A 27,374-nucleotide genomic window follows, 5' to 3' on the forward strand; every position below is an offset into this window, starting at 1 on the left:
CTGCAATGTTGGCATCTCATATTTAGGCAAAGTTTTAAGCCCAAGCTGCCTGTCCATTGACTTCCAGGTTCAAAAGTAACTTTGAAAAAGTAAAATTTTAAAGGATAAAACATTGAAAAACGTTGCCCATGAACATGCCATTGCCTGGAACACAACAAGTTCCAGCCCAATCCTGGGGTGTGGTGTGTGTAAATATAAAAGACAGACATACAGACAATTTTTAATACATACATGTTATGCCTATCGCAATATGCTTTCTTGAATACATATTTGCAGACACACCCAATATTATGATTATACTTCATCATTATCAAAAATGCATAACCAAAACAAAAACTTACTTTTAGTCTCTCTATGCATGTTGGATGCATGCTAACACACACACACACACACACACACACACACACACACACACACACACACACACACACACACACACACACACACACACACACACACACACACACACACACACACACACACACACACACACACACACACACACACACAGTAAACACCAACCCCAGGATCATGTGTCGGCCACTCCCAGTCCAGCTGAATCTTTCATACGGCTGCAGATGATGCAGTTAATTATAGATGGCAGGACAAGCCGGGATCCTTAGCCTCAATTAGACAGGGCCACAGGGTTACTGACCTGCACAGCGACTGACTGTCAGTGCCTATTACACATTACACATGGCCACTGACAGAGAGAGGGGCTGGGGGCTGGAGGGCAGGGCTGGGTTACAAGGGCTACTTCTGTATTCTATTCTTTCCCGGCAAAGGCGTTTGTGCGCAAAGGCCCACACACACACTCGCATGTACACGTGCAAGATAAACACATACAGTATAACTAATATACCCACAATCATAAACCAAATCTTAATTGTTTTTACGGCATGCCTCTGCAGGAAGTTAGCCGTCAATGAGAGGGGGTGTGCGTGCGTGCGAGCGTGCGTGTGAGAGTGTTTCCAGAGCTAATCTACAAAACCGCTGGACCGTTCAGTGCCAACCTTTGTATGCACGCTGCCCAGTAGGCCACAGAAATGCCTCCACTAATTCTTATACTTTTTGAAATATTTAACTTTTATTTAATAATCACAGTGGGGCTGTGATCACGCTGAAACCTTGTTTTTCTTTTTCAAAAACACATATGAGGTGTAAACCACAACCGCAGAAGAAAGTGTACAGACAATCCCACACAGATACAATTGTGCAAATGTAATATACCCACACAGTAAAATATTACTGAATATTAATTTAACTCTGAGTTTGTAAAGATTTACCTGTAGTAGCCCACTGATTTTTTTACCATGCACAACCAAAACAACAAACCATTACTCCAACTAGAGTGATTGTGTGATCAAAGGATTTAATCAAATTATTAGCTTGGCACTGTTACTTGATTGTCAGAGTGTGTTTGAGAGTTTTTTTTGTTAAATCTCTGTGTGAGTGTTTGTCTGCAGATGCACAAGTTTGCATGATAGAATGTGAGCGTGTGGGTGTTCATCTTATATATTCTTTATAGCTTCAGATGTATTTATAAACTAAATGAATAGTGAAAGAAATAGCTTGGATCTTGTTTAGTCGATTCACTTATTTGTTTTAGCTCATGCTCATTTGATTTAGCTATTTTGTCTCATCTGTTTAAGGAAATAGGTAGCTGATATATTGCACTTTTACCTTGGCGCTAGGTATACTCTTGGTTGCTTGTTTTTGCAGATAATGCACTAAAGACTTCTGGTGATTAGTAGTTTTTGTTCCCTACCTAGGTTGAATACACTTATTGTAAGTCGCTTTGGATAAAAGCGTCTGCTAAATGACTGTAATGTAAATGATTGATGGCTTAGAAACAAATGGGTCACTTACGGGTCTGTAACTCTGAGAGTGAAATGAACACTGAGGATTTTACAGCGTAGATTGGGGTCCCAGAGATACAAATCTTATGAAATCTTATGAACTTTATTGTGAACTTTTTGGGAAAAAATGAAATTTGAATAATTTAGAAATGTTTTAACACAAATCTTCTTGTATTGGGGTCCCTGGCACAACACTTTTCAGAAGGGAGGTCTGTGGCCAAATTCATCAATTTGTGGGTCCTTGACATGAAAACGTTTAAGAACCACTGTCATGTACCACCGACGTCATACATGGTCACATGAAGTCTGATACCCACATTGGAGCCATGCCGTTTCTTTGTGGATCCCGGGAACCTCATTATTTCCTACTTCGTTAGAAAGGAGAGTGTAAAGAGACAGGAAGCTGAGGGGAGAGAGAGAGGGGAGAAATGTGAGAAATCGGTTTCAAACCGGGTCCCCACAACTCACAAGGAGCATGTGATAAATGCACTGGTTAAGTCACCACTCACCAGCCACTCCGACCTCGTTAAGACCCATGTCATGTATCAATCACTCAACTACTTTTGCTCTGGCGTCCCTATTTTGGCCATGTCATTATAGGCAAAAATAATAAGACTTCTAAATATTTAGAACATTTCTAAAGCAGTATATAGGGCCTTAGTGGTAAATAAACTATTTGTCCTTGTCAAAACATTTTAGTTTTCATTGTATAGTTCAATATGCAGAAAATGCCTCTCTACTAATACAGCATTCATGTTAATTTAATTCTCAGAGTTAAATGAACACTGTATAAAACAAACACTGGAAGTCCTATTTGAGCTAGTCTGGTTTCCTCCTCTATTGATCAAGGTACAGCATTGATGTTTGTCCTGTTTTCTCACAGAGGCAGCCATTGGTGTAGTATGTCCCATTCCCAGGGTGTTCCTCGGAATACTGTCTCTGGGAACAAAACCAGGAAAATGGCCCTGAAATCCATCATATAATGATCCAACTCTAATGACTGTGGCTTCAGGAGGGAGGACAGTCCTGGAGTTAATCACTCCTATCTGCCTTAAACTCTCTCTGTCTTGTAATTACCTCATCCCTCTGCCCCCCCCCCCTCTCTCTCTCGCTCTCCCCTCCATTGCCTCTTTATCTCTTCATCTCCTACCGTCTCACTCATCCAGCCCCTCCTTTGCAGGTACTGTACACTGATTCCCATGCTGTCTCCATACACACATGAGAGGGAATACATTTAAGCAGTTTAGTTTCAACCTGGCGTCCCTATTTTGTGCATGTCATTATAGGAGAAGGTTTTTCATGACAGTTACAAATTTGGCCATAATCTGAACATTTATTTAAAAAAATCATTTTCAAACATTATACAAAATGGTGAAAATAGCAGATCCATTTTTGCTATTCATTGTACAGCAAAGTATCTAGTGATTAAACTCGTTGCTATGGTTAGGAAGCAGTACACACATACACACACGCACACACGCACACACACACGCACACACACACACGCACGCGCATACACACGCACGCACGCACACACACACACACACACACACACACACACACACACACACACACACACACACACACACACACACACACACACACACACACACACACACACACACACACACACACACAAAAGCAAACTAAAATAAAAACAGTTTACGTTAGTACCTGAGGAAAAGTTTCTTTGGCAGAAGACGGTGTGATGAAGATGTGTGCACGTGGAACAAAATGTTAAAGTTTGTTTTATCCTTGCTGAAAACTGCTACATCTCTATGACATCCAGCCCCCCACTCCCCTTTCCCTCGCTCCCTCCCCTCCACATCCACCTCCCCCCCCCCTCCCCCTCTGGATCACCTGTAGACTCACCTGTGTCCGTCTGTGTGAGTGAGTGAGAGCCAAGCTCCCTTTGGGACCTGCTGATTAGGGTATTAAAAATAAATGGGGCCAGTTTAGGGGGGGTTTGGCGACACAGCGGTATATATTTCTGTTAATTTTTCTTCCCCCCCCCCGTCCCCGTCCCCTGCGTAGTGACTGATCAGGCTGAATATGATAGCACGGGCTGTCACGGCAATAATTAGGCCTATTTTCCGTGAGGTCATCTTACAGGGACGCCGGGCGGCTGTGGTTCACACACAGGGTGCTCTGTGCTGCTCTCCTGCCCCAGAGCCCCCAGGATATGATCGTACGCACAGGGCAACAAAGAATCACTCCGCAGCAAATGAGAGTGACAAAACCCTCCTACAATCCGATAGGGATCGCGGTTCGCAGCGCTTTGTACGGCAGTTTACCAAAGGAGTTACCTCACTGGCCTCTCACAGCTCACAAGCAAACTACATCTCACTCACATCCATGACCCGTTATACAAATGTTGAATAGCATTCGATTTAATTGCCTTTTAACTGATGGGGATAACTTGTAATTAATTTCCAAAGTCAATAAGAGACATATTTATATTGCCCATTGGTTCATCTCTGATCAAACTGTTGACTTTGGAAACATTGTGAGTCATACTTCAGTCAATGAAAAACCTTGATATTGTTGCATAGACATGAGAATTATTATAGCGATGGCTCTACAGGATCTACCAGAGAGCCACCAGTGCCAACTCAGAGAGCAGTATATTTCAGCTCCATTCAAAACACTCCCTGGTTGGGTCAACAGCTGCAGGCTAGAATTAGAAATCAATTATTCAGCTTCGACAAGCTCATTAAGTCTCTGAATAGGATTTTCTGTTCTGAGTCTGCCTGCTCATTTCTCCTAGCTTGCGGTTTCTAATTAGTATTTCTTTTCTCTTTAAAGTTTGATGGGGAGTTTGGGTAAAAACGTGGGCATTGACTTAACACTCCCAGGCCCGTTGGTGTCTGAACAGTATCATTAGCAGTAAAAGAGGCTGTATCGCCACATTGGAAGACCACTAAGGTTGTTTGCTTTCAGTTTGGGCACTATCTAATGATTGGAGTCATCGGGCTAAATCAACCATTAATAATAAAAGGAGTGTAATCTGGGTAAATTAGGCATTAATAATCAAAGAACAACTCAAAATTATCACACAAGCAGCAAATGAAGCAGCACTAATCAGCAAGAAGAGGAGGTGGGGGTGAGAAGGAGGATGTAGCGTTTTGAGAGAGAAAAGGCAAAATGGGAAATACATATGTAATCAGTTCCTGCAGCCGGGCCTGCTCTACTACGCTAATATGATTTATGTAAACGCAACATGTGACCCATTTTCATCTTTCTGTTGATGTTCGTTGTCATAGCGATCTGCCTCAAACCCACCTTGTTAGATCCTAGCCTAGCTGTAGACTTACATCACCTACAGTGCAAGGTGGCCTTTCACCAACCAACTCCATCCATCCCTCCTTTCTCTCCCTCCCTGCCTCCTCCTCCCATTCCTCCTCTCTCTCTCTCTTCTCCCTCTCTTCCTCTCCTCTCCTCCCCTCCTCTCCTCTCCACATTGTGTGTGTCTATCTGATCCCGTGGCCTTTTGTTGTGCTATGAAAGGCCTGATGCCACACTCATTATTTTCCCCTTTATCTCTCTCCTCACTGCTCTGATTAGAACAGTCGCCCCTGACAGACGCCCTCAGCCAGCTCCTATCCATTACAGTGTGTGTGTGTGTGTGTGTGTGTGTGTGTGTGTGTGTGTGTGTGTGTGTGTGTGTGTGTGTGTGTGTGTGTGTGTGTGTGTGTGTGTGTGTGTGTGTGTGTGTGTGTGTGTGTGTGTGTGTGTGTGTGTGTGTGTGAGCGTGCGTGAGCGTGCGTGCGTGAGCGTGCATGAGCGTGCGCTTGCACTCATGTGTGAGGCTACACTATTTCTATAAATGATAAATGTTTACAGTACAGTAAATGGCTGTGTTTTAACAGAGCATGCACAGTAAAATCCTCTCAGTGTTAATATAACTCGAAGAGTGTAAAAATGGACCCATAAGGATAGTTTATACTCATTTTTTCTCAAAAGTAGTTCCTGCACTTTCAGAGTTTGATTATCACTGAGGATTTTTCGGTGTATTAAGAAATAAAGAGGTGTCTGGAGACAAGATGAGTAAAGCGGTACCCCATACATTGTTGAGTGGAGTCCCTCAGGGCTCTATACTAGTGTATTTTCTGTTTTCGGTCTAATATCTTCGCTGAAAATAGCTGATCTACAAGCTTACAGCATGTCACAACGTGACGCATTCTAAGCTTGTAGATCTGCTATTTTCTGCGACGGTTTTCTCCAGAATACGGATGCTGGAATTTAAGTGGTTGATAATAACATATTATAATATATATATATATATATATATATATATATATATATATATATATATATATATATATATATATATATATATATATATATATATATATATATATATGTATATAATAACATTAGACACATTAGTCTACAAAAATAACTCTCTCTGAGTTACAATAACACTCAGGATTTTAAAGCAGAAGTTCTCTGCCTTTTCTGGACAAGGGTTCACTTGAAAAAATCTCAAAAGCATCGTCTGCCGTGTTAAGTGGTCAGATGGGTGGGCCACGTGCATTTTCAGAGCATGTTTATTTTAATGATCAATCGATTGTGTAGCAGCTTGGATTAATATACTTTAAAGGTAGGGTAAGTGATTTTCTTTGGTTAAAATAAATGTTAAATAGCTCTATATTCTGATAGTACTCATTGCTATAAAGTGTTTGTTCAGTAACAGGAGTCTCCATGTCTCTCCAGCTCTTTATTTAACAGAAAATGCATTTTCATACCGATACCAATTTTATCCAATCAGAGAACTCAGACAGGATACAGATTAAGTGAAATTGGAAGTGATGACACAAAGAAATGAGCAGACAAAATTGGAACTGGAACACTTCCTGATAAATTGCTAATCTCTCCTGATTGGCTGAAATTTTGCGACCCACCTGAAAATTTATTTTCTGTCTATTAAAGAGCTGGAGAGACAGTGAGACCCCTGTTACTGAACAAACTATTATTATCAGAATATAGTGCTTTAACCTTTTATTGTTTTAACCACAAAATATCACTTACCCTACAGTTCCTATTTATCACAATGAAAACGATTTTTTCAAGGTTTTAAAGAAAACATAGTACCATGAAGTTTTTTGTTTTTTTTTACATATATATTTTATATTATATATTATATGTTATATTATCAATCAAATCTTCAAAAATTATTTGGGGTCCCACTTGTAATATATTCATGGCCCACCAGTGGGCCCCGGCCCACAAGTTGAGAATCGCTGTTTTATATGGTGTACAGAGAATACTCTCTCTCTCCATGACTGAATGCCACAAGCAGAGTGTTCTGTTAGGGCTTTTGTGTTCCCAGTTCCACAGAGTTAGAGGGGGGCTGAATGAATGCTGATGCTGCTGAACTATTCTGGAAAAAAAAGTGCTCAGACTTTGACCATTGGTCAGCCTGACGTGTGTGCGTGCGTGCGCGCATGTGTGTGTGTGTGTGTGTGTGTGTGTGTGTGTGTGTGCGTGTGCGTGCGTGCGTGCGTGCGTGCTTGCGTGCGTGCGTGCGTGCGTGCGCTGGCATAGATCAATAGAGAACACCCATTCACACACCCTTTCGCCTACAAAAAAAAAAAAAAGCCAAAACACAAGCAAGTGCTCTACTCAGCGAGAGGGTGCAGTGGGGTGGGTGGGGAGCGTGAGGTCTAAAGGTGGAGGTCTTTCTTTTTCACCTTTTTAGTACCCTCTTGTCAACAGTAGACCTGGCGGTTTCATCCTGAAGGTATCAGGGTGAATATGGCGACATGAAATGTCATCAGTACAAAGTATGTAGAACATTGAGCATATGGAAGCATAAGTCGCTAATCTCCAATAAGCTGTTTACACTTTAAATATGAATTTATGCATAAACCAGTCACACATAATGATGGAAACACTTGTAAATATTTACAATTACATGTTTAAAAAAAAAGAGAGAAAAAAGGGGAAAAGGCAGAAGAAGCATTTACCCATATCCACATTTATTTTCTCATAGTTGTCATTTAGAATACACCCACGTCCACCCCCAACCCAGCAGCCTGAATATGTCATTTGCCTTTAAATTGCATTATCATACAAAATAAAGCAGAAATTTGATGAAACTCAGATGGATTCACCTGAGTTAATGGAATATGGGTTTAAGAGGGAACTAATTATCCCAGTTTAGCAGGGAGTGAATGTGTTTCTTTGGAAGGGGGATGATTTTGAATGTAAACATTAATGGCCTCTTTGATTAGCATTAGAATAGTGTGTTATTGTCCTGTTGGATATGCATCTGTGCAGCACCCATTTGAGTGACACACACACCGGCACAGACATACACACAGTGCCAGGTTTAATACTTATTACCTTGCCTTATCTACTAACGATGCCATTTCTGTTTCTAATGTTTTGCTAATCCTAAATATTCATTTCCCAAATCGAATTACAATATTAAGGCCCAAAGCCATTACTGAAAGTTTTTTTTTCTTCTGAGGCTGAGAGAAAATACTAACAAAAACAAATTTAAACCAAACTGAAGAGGTATGGGCAGTCGTTATGATGTACCTCTTTCTGTTGTCTTCACGTACTCTTTGAGAAGCCATGAAAGTTACTCAATCCGTAGTAGACCATTATTGCATAGAGAGGGAAAAAAGTAAGAAATAAGGGGATAAGAAGGGCTGAAGGATGGATGGGTGCACGGAGAGGAGGAGGCGGATGAGGAGAGTTAAAGGGCAGCCGAGGAAGAAAAGCTTTGACTTGGGGCCTCCTGGGACGATGACCTTATTTCAAATTCTGGGTTCGGGACTTCGGGAGTATGGCCCAATCATAGTTTAGACACAGAGGACCCCCTATCCTCTGGCTTCACATGCACACTCACGCACGCACACACGCACGCGCACACACACACACACACACACACACACACACACACACACACACACACACACACACACACACACACACACACACACACACACACACACACACACACACACACACACACACACACACACACAAACAACATACACTCGAGGCTCAACTCTGGAAGGCCCCCCTGTACTCCTTTACTTCCCTCAAAAGGCCAAGGTGCTGCCACCGTAAGGTTAGTACACACAATAGGTTACTACACACAATATTAATCCATGGCAAACTTCCTCTAAAGATGGCACTGAATCCTTTTTCTTCTTCTTCTTCTTCTTCTTCTTTTGAAAACTTGGTGACACAAATGTACTGTTTTTATATAAAGAAGTGCAACATGTTTGTTTGTTTGTTTGCTTTCTGTCTGTGTGCTAGAGACCTTCACCTGATGCCCAAGAGAGTTTAGGCATGTATAGACTGGGAGAATGTAAATATTGCAGCAATTCAACAAATACAATGACTGGAAGGCATTGCTCATATTATTGTATCTTTTCCAGACAGAAAACTTGGATAATTCCAATGCAGAAACATGTTGGGGTAACTACCCACCATCTCTCTCTCTCTCTCTCTCTCTCTCTCTCTCTCTCTCTCTGAGAGTGACATACGTTAGAGAGGAACCACCACACACACTATTTGCTCACTCGTCAGTTCTCCCAACAATGTTTGCCTGTCATCCAGCCTGTCAGCTTTAGCTGTGCACTCCATGTATTGCTACCGTAGCTGCAGTTTAGTGCTGACAACCATAAAAAAAAAACACATCACTGGCTGTAAGCGCTGCAGAGTGCATCAGTGCTAACAAGAACTAAGTGCCAAAGTGGTTAACTAGGAGACCGTCTCACTGCCCGCCTCTCCCTCGACCTCATCTCTGTCACTCTTGCTGTCTCTTCCCACCACCACCCCCTCTCGCCTCTTCATTTGCACCCCCTATGCTTTCTTGCCCTTCCTATCTTTGGCAGTGACAGATATATTGAGCATCATCCATTAATGGTCTCTGACCTCGGCTGACTAACAAGTGTGCATTAAAACATTAAAAAACATCCTCTGTCTATATAATCTCGCTTCTTGTTCCCTGCTCTTTCTGTGCACTCACTTCCATTTTGCCTCACCTCCTTACCATAATCTCTGGACATTTTCTCCTCGTATACATTTTTTTCTTCCCTCACTTTCCAACCCTTATCACCCCCCCCCCCCCCAACACACACACACACACACACACACACACACCTCACACACACACACACACACACACACACGTTTGTGCTCTTGCTTTCCTGATTCCCATTAGTGTTACACCCTATTACAGTGGTAATGACTGACTGTGAGCTCTAATTAGAGATATGTTAGGGAGACCTGACTGTATCGCCCCTCTCCTTCTCCTCCTACAACCCCCCCCCCCCCTTCCACCACCACCCCACCTTTTTCCACAGAGCTGTTACTGAGGAGCCATCGTCGTGGCGACACCATTAGCATGGCCCCTCTAAAGAGTTGTGACTCCCGACTGTTAAAACCATTACGCTCATTACCGACCAATCAGAGGGGAAGGTGTTATGGCTAATTGATAAGGCGAACAATGCATAAAAATCTTGTCTCTAATTGCCCGGTGGGGGAAAGAGAAAGAGCCCTGGGAGGAGACAGCGAGGGAGCAAGAGGTAGGGAGAGCGAGAGCAAAGGAAACATAGAGGAAGAGAAAGAAAGACTGCCGTGATTATTTCAAAATCTGATATTTTACACTCCTATTATAGGCCCATATCTTCCTCTAAACATGATGTGTAGGTTCTCTTTCTCTCTCCCTCTCTCTCTCTTTCTCTCCCTCTCTCTCTCCCCTTCTCTCTCTTCCCTAATAATGGGATGTTTCTTCGAGGTTTGTCATCTGTGATAAGATGATTATCTGAAAGGTCTGTGGCACATTGTGAAGAGAGTCTCACCCTCTCTGCTGGAGTAGGTAATCCTGGGTAATAGCATTATGGACACAGTGTTTTCCCAAAGCCCATGATTATCCATTGCTGTTTGCCATGGAATTGACACTGGTCTCTCCCTCTCTCTCCGTCTGACTTTTGCCACTTTGCCTCTGCCTGTCGTAGACACACTTACTCATACATGGTTATTGTCACCGACTCATCCTTCTATTCTTGTTATCATTCTGATGCTATTCAAAGAAGTACAGTAGAGGAAGTTGTGTGAGGCATCAATCTGCTTTTGAACGGGATATATTGGGCTTGTATGTGGACATCAGACACTCTGCTGATGTAATGCTCAATGATGAAGTGAAGAATTACACTGCTTGCAAAAAATGTAATTTTCATAACTTTATATCATTGCTTTTTTATATATTTTTAGAAAATAGGTGTAATGTAAGTTGGGATCAGGGTTGTGCAATATGTCACCACAACACTAGCAGGTAATGTATGATGTTGGCCACAGCTTCACCATTGTCAGAAGTGTATGTGCAAACTGTTAAATGAAAGCTGTGTTATTGAGTCTAGAACAAATTTCTGTGTAGGGGACATTAAAGTCCATCTTATCTTGTAAATAATTGAAAACTTTCTATAATGTTGCTTCTGTGTAATGCATCAACCTCACCAATTCCTTGTATGTGCAAACATACCTGCCAATGTGTATCATCATCTCTGTACATAGACATCAGTCCATCAAACTGTGACAGTTTTGACAGTTTCAATGCAAGCAATACTTCATTAACTCATATCATATGTGAAAGTTGTAGCAATGGGTATGTAAATCTGTCATCTTAGAAGCAAGCATTAAGAGTACGAAATGTGTAGTAATAATCAATTTGTTTGCAAGTGGAAGATTCCCAAAAAGTAATATCATGAATCTAATATATGATCCTTTTCAAGGATGGTAATATCAGTAGTTGGTTGGTTGGTTGGTCAGTCAGTCTGTACATCCATATTCATCCAACACTTTGGTCCCAAACAAGATATCTTGAAAACTACTGGCTGGATTGCTTTGAAATGTGCTCTGTATCTTCATGTTCCCCAGATGAACCCTATTGATTTTGGTGACACAATGGCCTTTCCTCTATTGCCATCTTCAAGCTACAATTTTCACTTGCACACATAGGTCATCTAATGGGAGGATTGCCATGAAACTCGTTGAGTGCATTCATGCTCTCCAGAGGATGAAACCTGTTTCAATGACACCTTGAACTTTCCTCTAGTACCACCCCCATGATGTCCAAACTTAACTTTGCACACAAGATGTCTCATAATCTAATTGCAGGTTGCAGTATTGCCATGGCATTAGCTCCTTCGTGCTCATTGTAGGATGTATCCTACTGATTTTATGGTGACCCCTGGCACTTTCTCTAGGGCTACCCTTAGGCCAAAATGTTCACTTGTTCTCCGTCTTAAAGGCACTTTTTAGCTTTTTAATTGTGATTCTTTATTTAAATTTAAACGTTTTGCTGTTGAAATGTACTAATCCTTGTGTATAGCCCCTCCCCTCAATTCTGGCATTACTACTACTACTACTAGTACTAGTACTACTACTACTTCTACTAAATTGCTTGCTCAGGGTGGGATTGTCGGGTCTCTTCTCTACATGTAAAGTGTCTTGAGACAACTTGTTGTGATTTGACACTTTAATAAAATTGAATTGAATTGAATTACTACCACCACCACTACTACTAATAAATAATCATCATCATAATCTGTCTATAAATTCACAAAATCTCTGTCTGTCTGTCTGTGTGTCTGTGTGTCTGTGTGTCTATGGAGAACACATCGAATCTCTGTGTGTTTGGGGGGGAGTGTATAGGTATCAGCTTCCCTGATTGGCCAACCCAACCCCATTGGCTTCTTAGATTGATGGAGCTTTGCATCACGTTTGTGCCGCTGCACCAATATACTGTAAGTGGTGCCGTGCGCAATACAACTCCATTAGTCTATGCCCATGTGTGTCATCAACACATAAGCAGTTTCTGACGACATCAGGGCTCCTGTGCCTCCTTAGTCGATCGGTCGTCTGTTAGTGGGTACCGCACTGGGTTCTCTGAGAACGGGTACTCTGACAACAAGAATGACGGGTATTGCATACATACTGTATACATTTCCAACTTGCATCTTTCCTGACTTGCATCTTTCCTGAGTCAGCGGGTACAGCGAGTACTCTGACAACCGGTACAACGGTTGCATAACTAGTGAGGATAATAAAATGGCTTTTAGCCCCAATAGTGAGTTCACAGGGCTCTGTTGATGGCAATGTCAGTCGGTTCAAACCACTTTGGTCAAGTTCAATGTGAGGAGCAGCACAGCTTCTAGGGTGGCACTAGATTGGCTTTTAGACTTTTGTCTTTTTTTTGTTATTCACATGCACCCATTGCCTCTGTGTCTGCATGTGCTTCTGAGCGTGTGTGTGCATGTGCCACCTTTGATTTGCACGTGTCGTTTTTTAGGATCTTTTTTTTTTTAAGAGCTGCTTATGAAGATTTGTTTTTGACAAACATGGACCACGTGAATAGAGCTAAGGCCCAATTTATGCTTTTAGCTGATTGGCTCACTCTTACCCTCAAAGCTTTTAGGCCTGACCCTGGCCTCATCCGCCTCTTTCTCTCTCTCTCTCTCTCTCTCTCTTTCTTTCTTTCTTTCTTTCTCTCTCTCTCTCTCTCTCTCTCTCTCTCTCTCTCTCTCTCTCTCTCTCTCTCTCTCTCTCTCTCTCTCTCTCTCTCTCTCTCTCTCTCTCTCTCTCTCTCTCACACACTGTCTTTCTATTCCTTGATCTCCCTGCCAATGGTTTCAACTTTCCTTTTATCATAACTTACCATTCCGTAGTCCTTAGAGTCCTGAAGTCCTGACGTCACTCGTTCATCCCCTGGGTTGCGGAAGTAATTTCTCTATGGAGAATAACTTTGGGTCATCTTAGAATCGTCTCATATAAGAATTGTGGTCCAAAAATAAACAAACTGTCCCGGCGATATTGTCAGGGAGGTGTCGCTGTATCGTTTATGATAGTCAGTCACTCATATTTGATAAAGTCTATTTCTGGCGAAAATGTTATATATTAGACTTGATATTAAACAAGTCTATGGGAATTCTGAATGGGGGAAATAAACCGCAACCCAGGTAGGATGAGTAAATTACGTCAGACTTCGGTGCTCTATTGGTTTATCCATATGTGCTGTAATTCTTCTGACTAACTCAAGTGATGAGTTATTGTCTCCGCCGTAGGTGGAGAGTATGTTTTCGCTTCGTCCCGCCGTGTGTGAGCAAACATTGTTAGCCAAGCTAACATTGGTCAAGCTCCACATGACACGTGTCAATATGTTGACACCAATGCCTTTGATTGGCTAGAGGGACGCATGACGAAATAAAATCCTATAAATAGGTGTGTCACTTCAAAAAGCCGTTTACATTTTTTGAAGTGAGGTAAGACAGGATCAATCAGTCTTGATTGGAACAGTACCTTCCAGTCCAAATCACCCGTCCGTGCGTGTGTGTGTCCCTCTGAGAACACCTAACATTGGTCAAGCAAAGGCGCAGAAGGCCAAAGCTAAGAAAGCATACTCATCTACAACAGTAACACAGAAGAGGACTATAGAGTTGAATTGATCCCACAACAACAAGGCCGAAGTCTTAATACTGTAACAATTGGCCACCTTGATCAAATACATTATGTAGCACTAGAGAAGACTGACATAGATCAAACACACCAATGAACTGCTGAAACTGTTCAAGACAACAATGAAGATGAAGAAGACAGACAAGTATTTGAACAAACCAGTCAATTACGACCACTCCCATATGACACATTGCTTCAAGAAGAACATTCTTTAGATGCAAACACTACATATTCAGTCGCCCCTGCAGAACACCAAAAACCACGCACATTATACCAACAGTACCTTGCAGTACAAATCACCCGTCCGTGCGTGTGTGTGTTCCTCTGAGAACACCTAACATTGGTCAGTTTTACGTGACATCACAATATGTAATATAAATATATAAATAGGAGGCTGAGATCACACAATGTAACTAACTCCCATTATGCAAACTAAAGAAGCAGCAAATGAGCATCTGAAACCTGATGAAGACGCAAAGGCGCAGAAGGCCAAAGCTAAGAAACAGAGAGAAGGAATGAAATTAAGAGTATGTTTTCGATTCGTCCCGCCGTGTGTTAGCATGGCCCCTAGCCAAGCTAACATTGGTCAAGCTCCACGTGACACGTGTCAATATGTTGACACCAATGCCTTTGATTGGCTAGAGGGACGCATGACGAAATAAAATCCTATAAATAGGTGTGTCACTTCAAAAGGCTATTTATGACTTTTGAAGTGAGGTAAGACAGGATCAATCAGTCTTGATTGGAACAGTACCTTCCAGTACAAATCACCCGTCCGTGCGTGTGTGTGTCCCTCTTGAGAACACCTAACATTGGTCAAGCAAAGGCGCAGAAGGCCAAAGCTAAGAAAGCATACTCATCTACAACAGTAACACAGAAGAGGACTATAGAGTTGAATTGATCCCACAACAAGGCCGAAGTCTTAATACTGTAACAATTGGCCGCCTTGATCAAATACATTATGTAGCACTAGAGAAAACTGACATAGATCAAACACACCAATCAACTGCTGAAACTGTTCAAGACAATGAAGATGAAGAAGACAGACAAGCATTTGAACAAACCAGTCAATTACGACGACTCCCATATGACACATTGCTTCAAGAAGAACATCTTTTAGATACAGACACTACATTCAGTCGCCCCTGCAGAACACCAAAAACCACGCGCATTCTACCAAGACGACCCGTTCTACCAAGACGACCCGTGCTATTAAAATAGCACGGGTCTGCTGGCGGAGACTTGTGCTCCGAGGAGCACATTTTCTAGTTGAAATTATTTTCACCAATATACTGTAGTACTGTAATACTGTATACTCAAACTGAACGCAGAAACTTCTAAAGGATACAACAGCTCAAGTTTTCTCAAGTGATTCCCTAGAGACAGCAAGAGATTAAAAATGGTTGCCTTGCCTTTGGTTACTGAACACCCCTGGTCAACCAGAGCCAACCGAGAGACATATGAGTCTCATCATGGCATTGTATGTAGGCTAAACTGAGGTGAGATGGAGAGTGTAGTGAACAATGTCCCCCTCCCCTTTGTTAGAGCACATTATGAAATACTAGCAAACCACATATTTTAGGTAAATGTGGAGAGGAATGACATAGCTTACTTCTCTACTGCATCTCTTTGTTCAAATCAACCACTTATTGTAAAGTTATCTCCGCACTAATGTTAAGCTGTCATTTGTTACATTTAGGCCTAAGGCAAGCAAGCAATGCTTTGCTGGTGCCGGCATATGGTGTTAAAGCTACGTTTTTCATGGAAGGAAATGAATAAAGGTATTTTTTGTTGTTGTTGTTGAAGTATAAATGAGCCTCCACATGAGATATCACAGACACCTGCCAGGCTGCTACTGCAGCCACAGGTTCAGCAGGCCCTCTTGTCTGGCAGCCCTTGGTGGGTGTGATTAGCAAGGGGGGTCTAATAGGGGAGTGGGGAATCAACAGCCAGGGCATCAGCCAGACACTGAATGATTCATTCACAGTGAACTCTGTGAGCCTATACTCCTCTAAATACTAAATAAAAAGCAATGCAAAATATTATCTCAAGGATACATGGTGGTATTTCAATTTGTATATTCTATACAATCTTCTTACTCTGGCAATTTACTGTTGGTAATGGTTAATACACTACATAGCCTATCGCTATATAGATGCGCGCGCGCACGTCCCTCCTGAAAGCTGCCAGAACCTTATGCTGGCAAGCTGTTCGGGTCCACATAGCCTACCAACACTAAAAATGCTGCCGTGAAGGACTGGCTGTGCACTTGAAGGTATAACTCTTCTGACGTTTGGCTAGCAGTAGGCGGCTGCAAGGCTGTAGAAAGTGAACGTGCGCGTCGGCTAAATGTTCTGTGAACAAGCAGCCTCCAAAGAGTCTCTCTCCTCTTTCTCCTCGCTTTCCGCCGTCTTTACCAGAATCAGTAATGCGAGCAGTGTTGCCATATTTTGTGAGAGAAATAAGCAACCAGGTCTAGGAAAACAAGCCCAAAAGAAGCAACTAGGCCACATGAGCACTTTATCGGCGATTTGAAAATAGCCGATCTACCACGCATTGTGAGCTTGTAGATCTGCTATTTTCACTCTTACATTAAAATCTGGAATATTTGTAATCTTTTTTTGAAACATTCTAATAACACAAATCTGGTACAGGGCTCCTTGCATGGCACAAAACATTTTCATTAAAATATTTGAGAACTGCTGGTTTAAATAATAATAATAAAAATTGTGAAGCAAGCCTAAATAAGCAACTTCACTTTAGAAATAAGCCCACAATAGAAACTCACAACCAACATAGGCTACCAATATTTACAAGCAACTTTACAGAAAAACAAGCCCAAAGTATTTTTTGGGCCAAATTGACATTTCTGCCCAGCTGCACTCTCCTTCATTGTGCCTTATTGCCTATGTCCTCAGCCTATCAGAACGCTTGTTACATTCCAAATGACTTAGGCAGAAAGTGCTTTTAAGTCAACTTTGACTTAGGCAGAAATGTTTTGATGTAGGCTACCAAAGCATTCTGATGCTGAGGACATAGGCAATAACTAAGGCAGGATGAATCAGCAGTTGACTAGAGTTAGGCAAAAATAAATGAAGGCATATAAACATGACTTGGACAAAATTATTTTTTTCTTTCTTTCTTTTTCTTTCCTAAAAACCTTGAAAATACGACGTAGGCAATTATGCTATGAGGCTAACGTTATAATAAGCGGACATGGCAACGCTGAATGCGAGTCAGTATCCTGGAGGGAGGACGCGGAGGGACGAGGCTCGCCGCCAAGTCCCCGCCCCTCCTCCCCCTTTCAGAACCCAGCCGCTCCAACCCATTCATCCTCGGGAGCGAACAAAAAAGTGGCTATTTATTAGAATAGTTGTTTTGTATTGTTCCGCGCCACACAAAAGCCCTAGCTTCATTATGTCAGAAGCAAACCCCCTTTCGTCGAGAGAAACAATAACTTGAAATTGTCTTTTAGAGTGTGTATAATAAAATGTCATTTCTCCTTGGGCGCGTTCGAAAATACAGCACTGAGCGCACTGGCCAATACAAACTAATAGGCGAGTGTGCTCCGGTGCGTAATTTCCGAACGCACCCCTTGTCTCTCCCCTCAGTGTGTTGTGTTGAGTGTTGGGTTTGGGGCACCGGGTATGGATGGATGGCCTTGGCACGCTGCGGCCAGATTTGAGTGGGAATAGCGGTGTTACATGAAGCTTTGGAGGGTTTAGGACGGCTTTAGGAGTATGGAGGGAGAAATCTGCCCACATGGTCTGAGAGGGACATGGGGAAATATGCGTGAGTTTTGGACTTCTGACAACCTTCTCTCTCTATACGCAAAGGGTTATTATATGCATATATAAATATTTAGCCTGGAGATGTACCCTCTCAAACATCGTGGTGGAAAGGTTCCGTGCAAAAACAGGTAATATAGCGAAAGTGAGTGGCTCTCTGCGCAATGATTGCTTGCAGTGCACTTTATTTCTATGCTGTATTATGTTCTTTCAGTGCGGATAATTGTGTTAGCTTCGGGCTACCGTTGTATTTTGTGGGAAATAGGCTCCGTGCGAATCTGGCTGCGCAGAGCAGAGCGCACGGTGCTCGTCTATCCAATGGTACCTATTGCTTGCTTGCTATCTCACCTCTCGCGTTTCAGTGTGTCCTGAACGATTGTTGTTCCTCCGAAGGAGAAAGTGTTTCGGCATTTTTTTTTTTTTTTCTAATGTTGTTGAGGGTAAACGCCTGTCATTTCACAGTACTTCTCTTTTTGCTGAATTTAAGGGAAATAAATAATCATATAATATTTTTAATTGCTGAATTATATCACTGGTGCTTACTGAGACAGAGACCTTTAAATAAATGTTTAAAGGTAATTGCCCATTTTGCTTTGTGTGCAGGCGTATGTGCGCGCGCGCGCGCGCGCGTGTGTGTGTGTGTGTGTGTGTGTGTGTGTGTGTGTGTGTGTGTGTGTGTGTGTGTGAGCGCGCACGCGGTAGTTGCGTGATGTTCAACTTTCAACAGGCGGTAGGGAAGTTGATCAACAGATCGCTGTGTGTAGGTCAGAGCTCGTTATGGATCTCTATGAAACAGGTGTTTTCATGCGATAGAAGAGTCAAATAATTAACCCAGACCACCTCTTATGCGGCATTGTCTCATATGTCGAGGTGATCAGTCCTCCTGTTTCTCTTCCTCTCTTTATCTCTCTCTCTCTCTCACACGCACGAACATGCGCGCGTGCTCTCTCTCACACACACACACACACACACACGCACACGCACACGCACACGCACACGCACACACATGCACGCATGCGCGCGCGCACACACACACACACACACACACACACACACACACACACACACACACACACACACACACACACAGCTTAAGAAATGAATTCTATATTTTAAAGAGTCAGAGAGAGAGATAGGCTATATCTCTACATAGGCTATTTGCCATATGAGATAGCTTACATTATAAATATGCAATATAATTTGCAGTTTTCCTATGTTACAGTGAGTGTTAGGAATTAGGTTACCTTGATGGGCCTACAACAATCCGTTTTAAACGTGTCTTTTAAAATAGGCTATAAAACGTTTCCGCATATATTATTATAAGTCTATTTTTTAATTATAGATACATACAGAGTGCATGTATTACCTTTCTTTCACTCGTTAGTGAAACCTTGATTTGGCATTAAAAAAAAAAAATCCCCGTTGCCCTTGTTTTCTTTGGGGGCTGAATAACTACCGTGACCCTTGACACATGCTCGTGCACCACGGCAGTAAAGCACACAGCCCATTGCAGAGAGCACACACAGGAGCAGGGAGCATTGTAAAGAGAGAGGCGAGTGATCGAGAATGACATGGGAAAGTAAATACGGGCCACGAGGGTCCCTGTGTCATTCTGCGCACTAATCCCTTATGTAGTCTACAACGCTAAAAGGGTAGGCTACACTTTGAGTTTTCACTTAACAATGACAATTATGACAAAATAATAAAACGGGATTATGATTATGATTATGTCTTATAATAATAATAATAATAATTATTATTATTATTATTACTATTATTCAATTAGTTTTCTAGATAAAATGTAAATATGATCAACAAACCTTAAAGTGCTGTCCATGTGCTGTACATGAAGAACATTGCTTGTGTCTAATAACACCTGACCCGATGGACTCTCTGGACTAAATCCACAACGCATTAAATAATAATAATGATAATAAGCTAATAATAATAATAAGACATAATAGAAATGGTGCACTATTCTATTCATTAACTTTTATGAACCAGTTAAAGGCGCTTGGCCTGTCCCTTTGATTGATTAGGATAAAAGAATATAATAACCTGTCATTGAAAACGGACAGTTTATTTGTGTTTTTATTGGGTTACCTTTGGGAGTAACGGCCATCAAGAATTATAAAGGCTACTCTGAAATTCTTATAGAAAATAGAACATTAGATTTGACTTATTTTTATAAATGTATTATTAGTGGCCTATTTCATTCTGGGCCACATGGTTCGGGAATCGTTAGCAACTTAATTATTTCATTCTTATTCTCATTAGTAGTTGTAGCGGCTATATATTGTAATATTAGCCTATTGTTACATTGTAGGCTTAACGGTTTTTATTGTGCCGTTATGGGGTATTTTTATTGGACAAACAAGTTAAAAGAGTCAATTTACTGGGATGTATCCTGGTCCAGAACAGTTTGACGGGAGGGCTCGGGCTCTCTCGGTGTCATATAATGCAGTGGTTCTCAACCTGTGGGTCGGTATTCCCAGGGGGTCCCCACATGATTTTTTTTTTGGGGTGGGGGGTCCCCAGATGACAGTGAAGTGACAATTTAAGGACTTTTAAGACCTTTTTAATACAAAAAAAATACCATTACAGCATCAAACGCAATCAACAAACTGAAAATAGCCGATCTACAAGCTCACAATGCACGGCAGCTTGTAGATCTGCTATTTTCACAATATTTATCTGGGGGGGTTCAAATATGATTATTTTGGGGGGTCACGGCCTGAAAGGTTTGAGAACCACTGATATAATGTGATCTAGCTCGGGCCATAAGCCACATGGCGTGGATCGCTGGAATGTTATTGACCATTGTGATTCCGTTAACCCTATTACCGAACGCACACGGATACGACTACGTCTGAATGATCCCGCTCCCACAGGCCTAAACAGGGACCTATAGGGCTACATCAGGACGCGCTCTTAATTAAATGCTGCAAAGTATGATAGAATGATTAAATCGTTAGTCTCGCCGCGGGGAAGGGATATTTTGTTTTCCCTTTCAATTAGCGGTTGATTGGGCTTTTCAGGGGAGGTCAGCTGTGAAATTTGAATTATATGGGCTAGCCTGGTGATAGGCTACCTACTGCTAGACTTACTCAGATGATTTTTTTCCCATCATGATTTCATAACATTTGACTGTACTTTAAGCTATATCTACTTAAATCGGAAATCATGCCGTTTGCATATATGTTTTGCCCACGTTGCCCATGGGGAATCAGCAGAATGAATTCACCATCACCTCACCAGTAGACGGCGATGACACTTCTTTGCCCCGAAACCAGTGGGTCTAGGCCTGCTCTGTTTCTCTATTCATCTGTTAACCAAATCACTCACATAATGTGCATTGAGTGTAGCACTAGCTTCCTCTGAAATCAGAACCTATATCTTTACTCTTGACGAGAATGGAGAGAGAATGAGAGACACGGATGAGATTCTGCGAGAGAGAGAGAGAGAGAGAGAGAGAGAGAGAGAGAGAGAGAGAGAGAGAGAGAGAGAGAGAGAGAGAGAGAGGGGGGGGGGAGAGATAACACAAGAGGAGAGAAAAATAATTTACAATGTGCATTTTTTTTAAACAATATTTATTGGCATATAAAACATGACAACATATGGCTCTTGTGTTAATGCCTATAAACAATCAAACAAAAACAGAGCAGACATACATCATTTGATTGGAGTGTTACGTGCAAACATTTTCAGATTGATTTGCTCCCATGGTGTCAAAACAAAAAACTTTGGTTATGGCATCTGTATAGCCAATGATTGGGGGTGATATCAAGGCCTAATTGGATTTTCTTCCGACGTAGACCAAAAGGGTCTTAATGTGAGTGATAGCTAAACTTAAATTGCTGTGGGAACTTTTATTAAAGTCATTATAGTGTGTATTTGGAAAAATGTCATATATGCCACCTTTCCAAGCTCATGCCATTTGGTGGGGGGGGGAGTGGGGGGGGGGCGTCCTTTCACCCGCCCCCCTCCATCCTGCCAGCTTGTTCTCCCTCCACGAGCCGAGAATCACGTGACCGAACGCCATGCAAATCATCCTGCTTCTAGAACGTCATTGGCCGCTTGTGGCTCATTTAACCGCTGTCAGAGCGCATCATATGGCCGCCGCTTTAACTAACTTCTCAACTCCGACAGAGAAAGTGGCTCAAATGCGCATTCTATCGTAGTGGACGTGAACTATCAAGCGAAGAACGGGTAAATATTTACTTGGAGAACATTTTTTATAATATTCTTCTCGGATTATTTGTCGCGTTTGCATTTGAATTATTTGGGTTAATAGTAGCGTTGTAACCTCGTAATTCGGTACGCACCTGCCTATCTTGTGCGCGACTAAGTCTTGAATAGACTTTTTTTTCTCTGTTGGTGGCGAAGTTTGAAAAGCAAGGTGAATGTATAGCATGATGATGGAAACTGACCTTCATTCCCCTGGACCCCAAACGAACACGAACACGGGACAAACGGGGCCGAACAGTGCGTCCAAAGCGAACCAGGACCGGGTGAAGAGACCGATGAATGCGTTCATGGTGTGGTCCCGTGGACAGCGGAGAAAGATGGCCCAGGAAAACCCCAAAATGCACAACTCCGAGATCAGCAAGCGGCTGGGCGCTGAGTGGAAGGTGATGTCCGAAGCTGAAAAGCGACCCTTCATCGACGAGGCGAAGCGGCTGCGTGCGATGCACATGAAGGAGCACCCGGATTACAAGTACCGGCCCAGACGGAAGACCAAGACGCTGCTCAAAAAGGACAAATATTCCCTGGCCGGCGGACTGCTTTCCGGGGCCGGCGGGGGCGGTGGAGTGGGTTTAGGGATGGGTTCATCCGGGGTCGGACAGAGGTTAGAGAGCCCCGGGGGCCACGGGGGCTCCGCGAGCTCCGGCTACGCGCACATGAACGGCTGGGCAAACGGTGCGTACTCAGGGCAAGTCGCCGCCGCTGCAGCGGCCGCGGCGATGATGCAGGAGGCTCAGTTAGCCTACAGCCAGCACCCGGGCAGCGGGGCGCACCACCACCACTCACACCACCATCACTCGCACAACCCCCAGCCCATGCATCGCTATGACATGACGACCCTGCAATACAGCCCCATATCGAACTCTCAGGGCTACATGAGCGCCTCTCCATCTGGCTACGGCGGGATCACCTACACACAACACCAGAGCTCTGGCGTCTCCTCTTCAGCTGCCATGGGAACGTTAGGGTCGCTGGTGAAGTCGGAGCCGAGTGTAAGCCCCCCCGTCAGCACACACTCACGGGGTCCTTGCCCCGGAGACTTGAGAGAGATGATAAGCATGTATTTACCGACCGGAGAGCCGGGGGACCCGTCAGTGCAAAGTAGACTCCACGCCTTGCCGCAGCATTACCAGAGCGCGACGGCTGGAGTGAATGGAACGGTCCCTCTAACTCACATTTAGAACTCATAGAATAACTACAAACTGCAAACCAACACATAACCAAATATTTACCTCTTTTCTAAATTATCCCGGCCCCCACAACTACCTGCATTTTGTACAGAATGTTTATGATATTGTAAATGAAGGTTATAAATAGCATATTCATCTCGGCTTTTTGAATAGCCAACGGTGGAATTATATAACGATGTTGATATTGGTTATTGTGCTATCATTTTTGTCCATTAATTAACACACTCTATAGTTGAGGGCTATGCCAAGTTCACGGGAATCTTTGGTTATCTGTCTTATAATTTGGGGGTTCTTGTAAGTTATTGAAAATGAGATAAGATGTGTCATACTACTGATAAAAAGTGCTTTAAAATATATGGAAAAAAATCGCATTCCTTAAACATTTGTGTTCATTTGCAGAAGCTTATGTCTATTAATTCTCGAAATCATATCATTTTATTGTAATAACCTAAGTATTGTAAATTGTGAATAATTTTAATATTTCGAAGACTGACGGGCGTCTGCTGTTGTAATTTAAGTGCTTTTCGGCAAGTGAAAGGCCATGATATTGCATTGAAGAAGAATTGAATAAATTTCACATATGTTGCTTTGATTCTTAAGAGAGCGGTCTTAGATTGATTATTTCCACTATACTATGTCTTGCAAAGATATTCCAGGTTTTAGTCTGGAGAATGACATCCAAGTAGAATTTTGGCCCCTATACATTTATTCAAATTTTGAGTTTGTTGTTTGGCCATAGATCACACAGACTTTCGAAGAATCTAATTGTGTGTAATTGTGCGTAAAAGCACGTAAACGCCTCCTTGATAGGATTATGTGATTATGGCTGCTGATAAAGCTATAGATTTTAATAATGTGTCTTTAGGGCTAGCTTTTTAAGCTTCATTTTATTAATGTGAGACAACAATATCACAAAATCATTTGAAATATTGGTGCATTTATTAAGCCATTTTGATAGCCTTCATTTCTGCATCTTTGCATTTTATGCTATTTCAGAATTATTCCTCACTCGCAAATGAGCTGTTTATTGCAACGGGTTTTTTTTATTCAAGGGGGATTCTGTGCACAAACGTAGTCAAACGACCAGTTAATGTAGGCCTATTATTGCAACAATATCCTAACTTATTATGTCATATAGCTTAAATTATTCATGTAATTGCAAACAACACATTGTCTCATGAGAACATTTGAAAGCTTGGACCGAAAGTTTGCATACATGCTGAGCATGCAATAGGCTATTTCACCTATCTTCACAATATCATGTACTTCTATAGTCTATACTGATGATCAAATCATATTATCAGTGATTTTGTTTTATTTAGAGGCTAACATATAGCTATACTAAATCAAGCCACACGCATCAGTTTTATGAACCAATCACACCGTCCTATTTCAGAGCAACATTTCGATGTATATTTTTAAATGACTTCTTGCAAAGTGGTTAGGATGTGGTGCAAGGTCTCTGCATTAAACACAGCGCACATAATATAGCGTATAGTGACACAATGATGAGAGAAATGTATTTAATGCCGAGACAGATTATTTTCTCTTTTTTGGACTGCACACCATTTTTTCCTAAATCAATTTACCTTCAGAACAAATTAGTTGCATTATTGCCTCTTCTGCCCTTTGTTGTTTGATTACTGTTGGGGTGAATACATATACGTCTCGTTTTGGCTGAAAGATAATTCGATTAAAATAGTTACAAATATTTCAAATCAAATCTTCGTCTTCATCAAAACGAGGGGACGAGGGAAAATATATTTGATTGAGTCTAAAGTCTAAACTATTTGAATTCTTTAAGGTGTATTTTATTAAACATTTCGAGACAATGAAAAATGTCAGTAGTGTGTAAGATCAATCAAGCATTTAGAATGTGATTTCAAACATTTAGAGAATATCCAACCACTATTTTGTCCATATGATGGATTGTGACTTCTTGTCAGCAAGATCATGAGTGTCAGTTTCAGTCTGAGAGCGTATGCATAGAACAATCATGGTTCACTGAAACTAAGGACTGAAACTCAGGTAGCCTATACTCTCGTGCACATCACGCCAACAAGTGCCTGAGCACCTTGCCCGATCTTTAGGAGAAAGTGGCCTCATTTATGTCCCTCTCACTGATCCACAGTTGCTCTCCGCCCTGCTCTCATTCAATACAAAGGCTATAGGTCGTTTTGTCCCCCCGCCTGATAAATCTGGTATTAGGTATTCCCTAGAAGTGGTTCTCAAACTTTTTCATGTCAAGGACCCCCAAAATGATATGTATTTGGCTGCGGACCCCATCTCAAAAATATTTGGTGTCAGGGATTTTTCAAAAATAGCAGATATACAAGCTCATAGCAGGGCACTCGGTGCCGCGCTATGAGCTTGTATATCTGCTATTTTTGAATAGCCAAAGTATAAAATATGGTTAAAGTGGTTAAAATGATTGTGACGCTATATTAACTGATTTCGCTGGGGACCCCCTGGTACCCCCCAAGGACCCCTGGGGGTCCCCGGACCCCACTTTGAGAACCAATGCCCTATAGAAACAAGAGAATTGGCGTTCTCTACTCAAAAGTCTTCAGAGTTTGATGTGTGCCGACCAAAAAAAACAACAACTCGCAAATAAGTAACACTTGTACAGTAACAGCAGCAGGAGGAAGCAGCATATATAGGCCTCCATCAGCGTTTCTGAGACATGTTTGTATTAATAAGTCTCTTTTTAGGACATGGCTAAAGCATTTATTCTTGTGCACGTCAAGCCCACAAGTGTGAATTTACTATAGGTTCCATTAACAGGCTTTTTAACTATTAATCTGTCAAAAGAATTAGGGCTTGTCTATTAATCATTATCATCCATATTTTTAAACTATAAACTATAGGCCTATAGCTGTTCAGTTTTGCTTGACTGGATCTGGGTTGTTTCGCTTCTCTATAAATGTGTCACTGTCCTCTATAGTGAATAGACAACTTTCTTCTTCCTCTAAATTCTGTTTTTATTCGGGGGGGGGGGGGGGGCACCTGCAGGGGGCACCTGCACTCCCAAAAGTCTGTGCATGGTCCCGGTGTTGAACTTCTATGTGGGATATTCCATCTTTAACTTAAATGGCACTTGATTGTGAGTTAGAGAAGTGCAGATGAGTAATTATTTCAACAATTAAGGACAAAATGACTCAATTGATTATATAAATGAAACGATAAGGTGCATAGATTTGAAGCTTTTTAAAGATAGGCCTATATCCGAAGGGGAAAATGTTACCCCACCTCCTCAACACACAGTATAAGGGGGGTTACAGTCTGCAAATACATTACATTCACAATGCAGTGCACGTGCAATCATTTAGGATTATATGCTTTAGCTACTAATATCTCTAGTTGAAGTGATAACTGTTGCACACTGGAGGAAATGTAGGCCCGAATCTACCCAATTAAGCCAAGCAGTCATGCAGGTGTTTCTTGTGGAGTTATTGATGACTCATCAGAATCTCAAATCTGAAGATGTTCAATGTTGCATTGTGTTTGGTTTTAGAACACTGGAGTGTTAGGACCTGTGGTCACTCACAGTCACCTCCATATTGATAATGTAACAGAGGGACGGCATGGGTTGCGTCATCATTAAAACTGATGCTCAGTAACATCAGGTCTATTTTGACGCTATATGTTTTTTTTGTCTATAGGGCTATACATAAATGTATGCTTACTTATATATTGGATTTTTTAAAATAACAAATCAATTGCAAACACATAAGGGTCTATTTCACAGTGATGAAGTGACGGAAGTGATGAAGAGTTGCATCATGTCACGTCAATTAAATCCGTTTGGCCTCAGC

The 27,374-nt window shown here is 41.9% G+C and overlaps 1 protein-coding gene across 1 annotated transcript; it reads left to right on the forward strand.

The window, feature by feature from the left end:
- Positions 1-22,527: 22,527 nt before the first annotated feature.
- sox1a (SRY-box transcription factor 1a) lies at positions 22,528-23,550 on the forward strand (the record flags this gene model as incomplete). Its single annotated transcript, XM_080412687.1, has 1 exon — positions 22,528-23,550. The coding sequence occupies one exon, from the start codon at positions 22,528-22,530 to the stop codon at positions 23,548-23,550; it is 1,023 nt and encodes a 340-aa protein (XP_080268813.1).
- Between the last annotated feature and the right edge of the window lie 3,824 nt (positions 23,551-27,374).

The sequence above is a fragment of the Gymnoscopelus braueri genome (assembly GCF_963280865.1).
Source record: "Gymnoscopelus braueri genome assembly, chromosome: 18".
Classification (NCBI taxonomy): Eukaryota; Metazoa; Chordata; class Actinopteri; order Myctophiformes; family Myctophidae; genus Gymnoscopelus; species Gymnoscopelus braueri.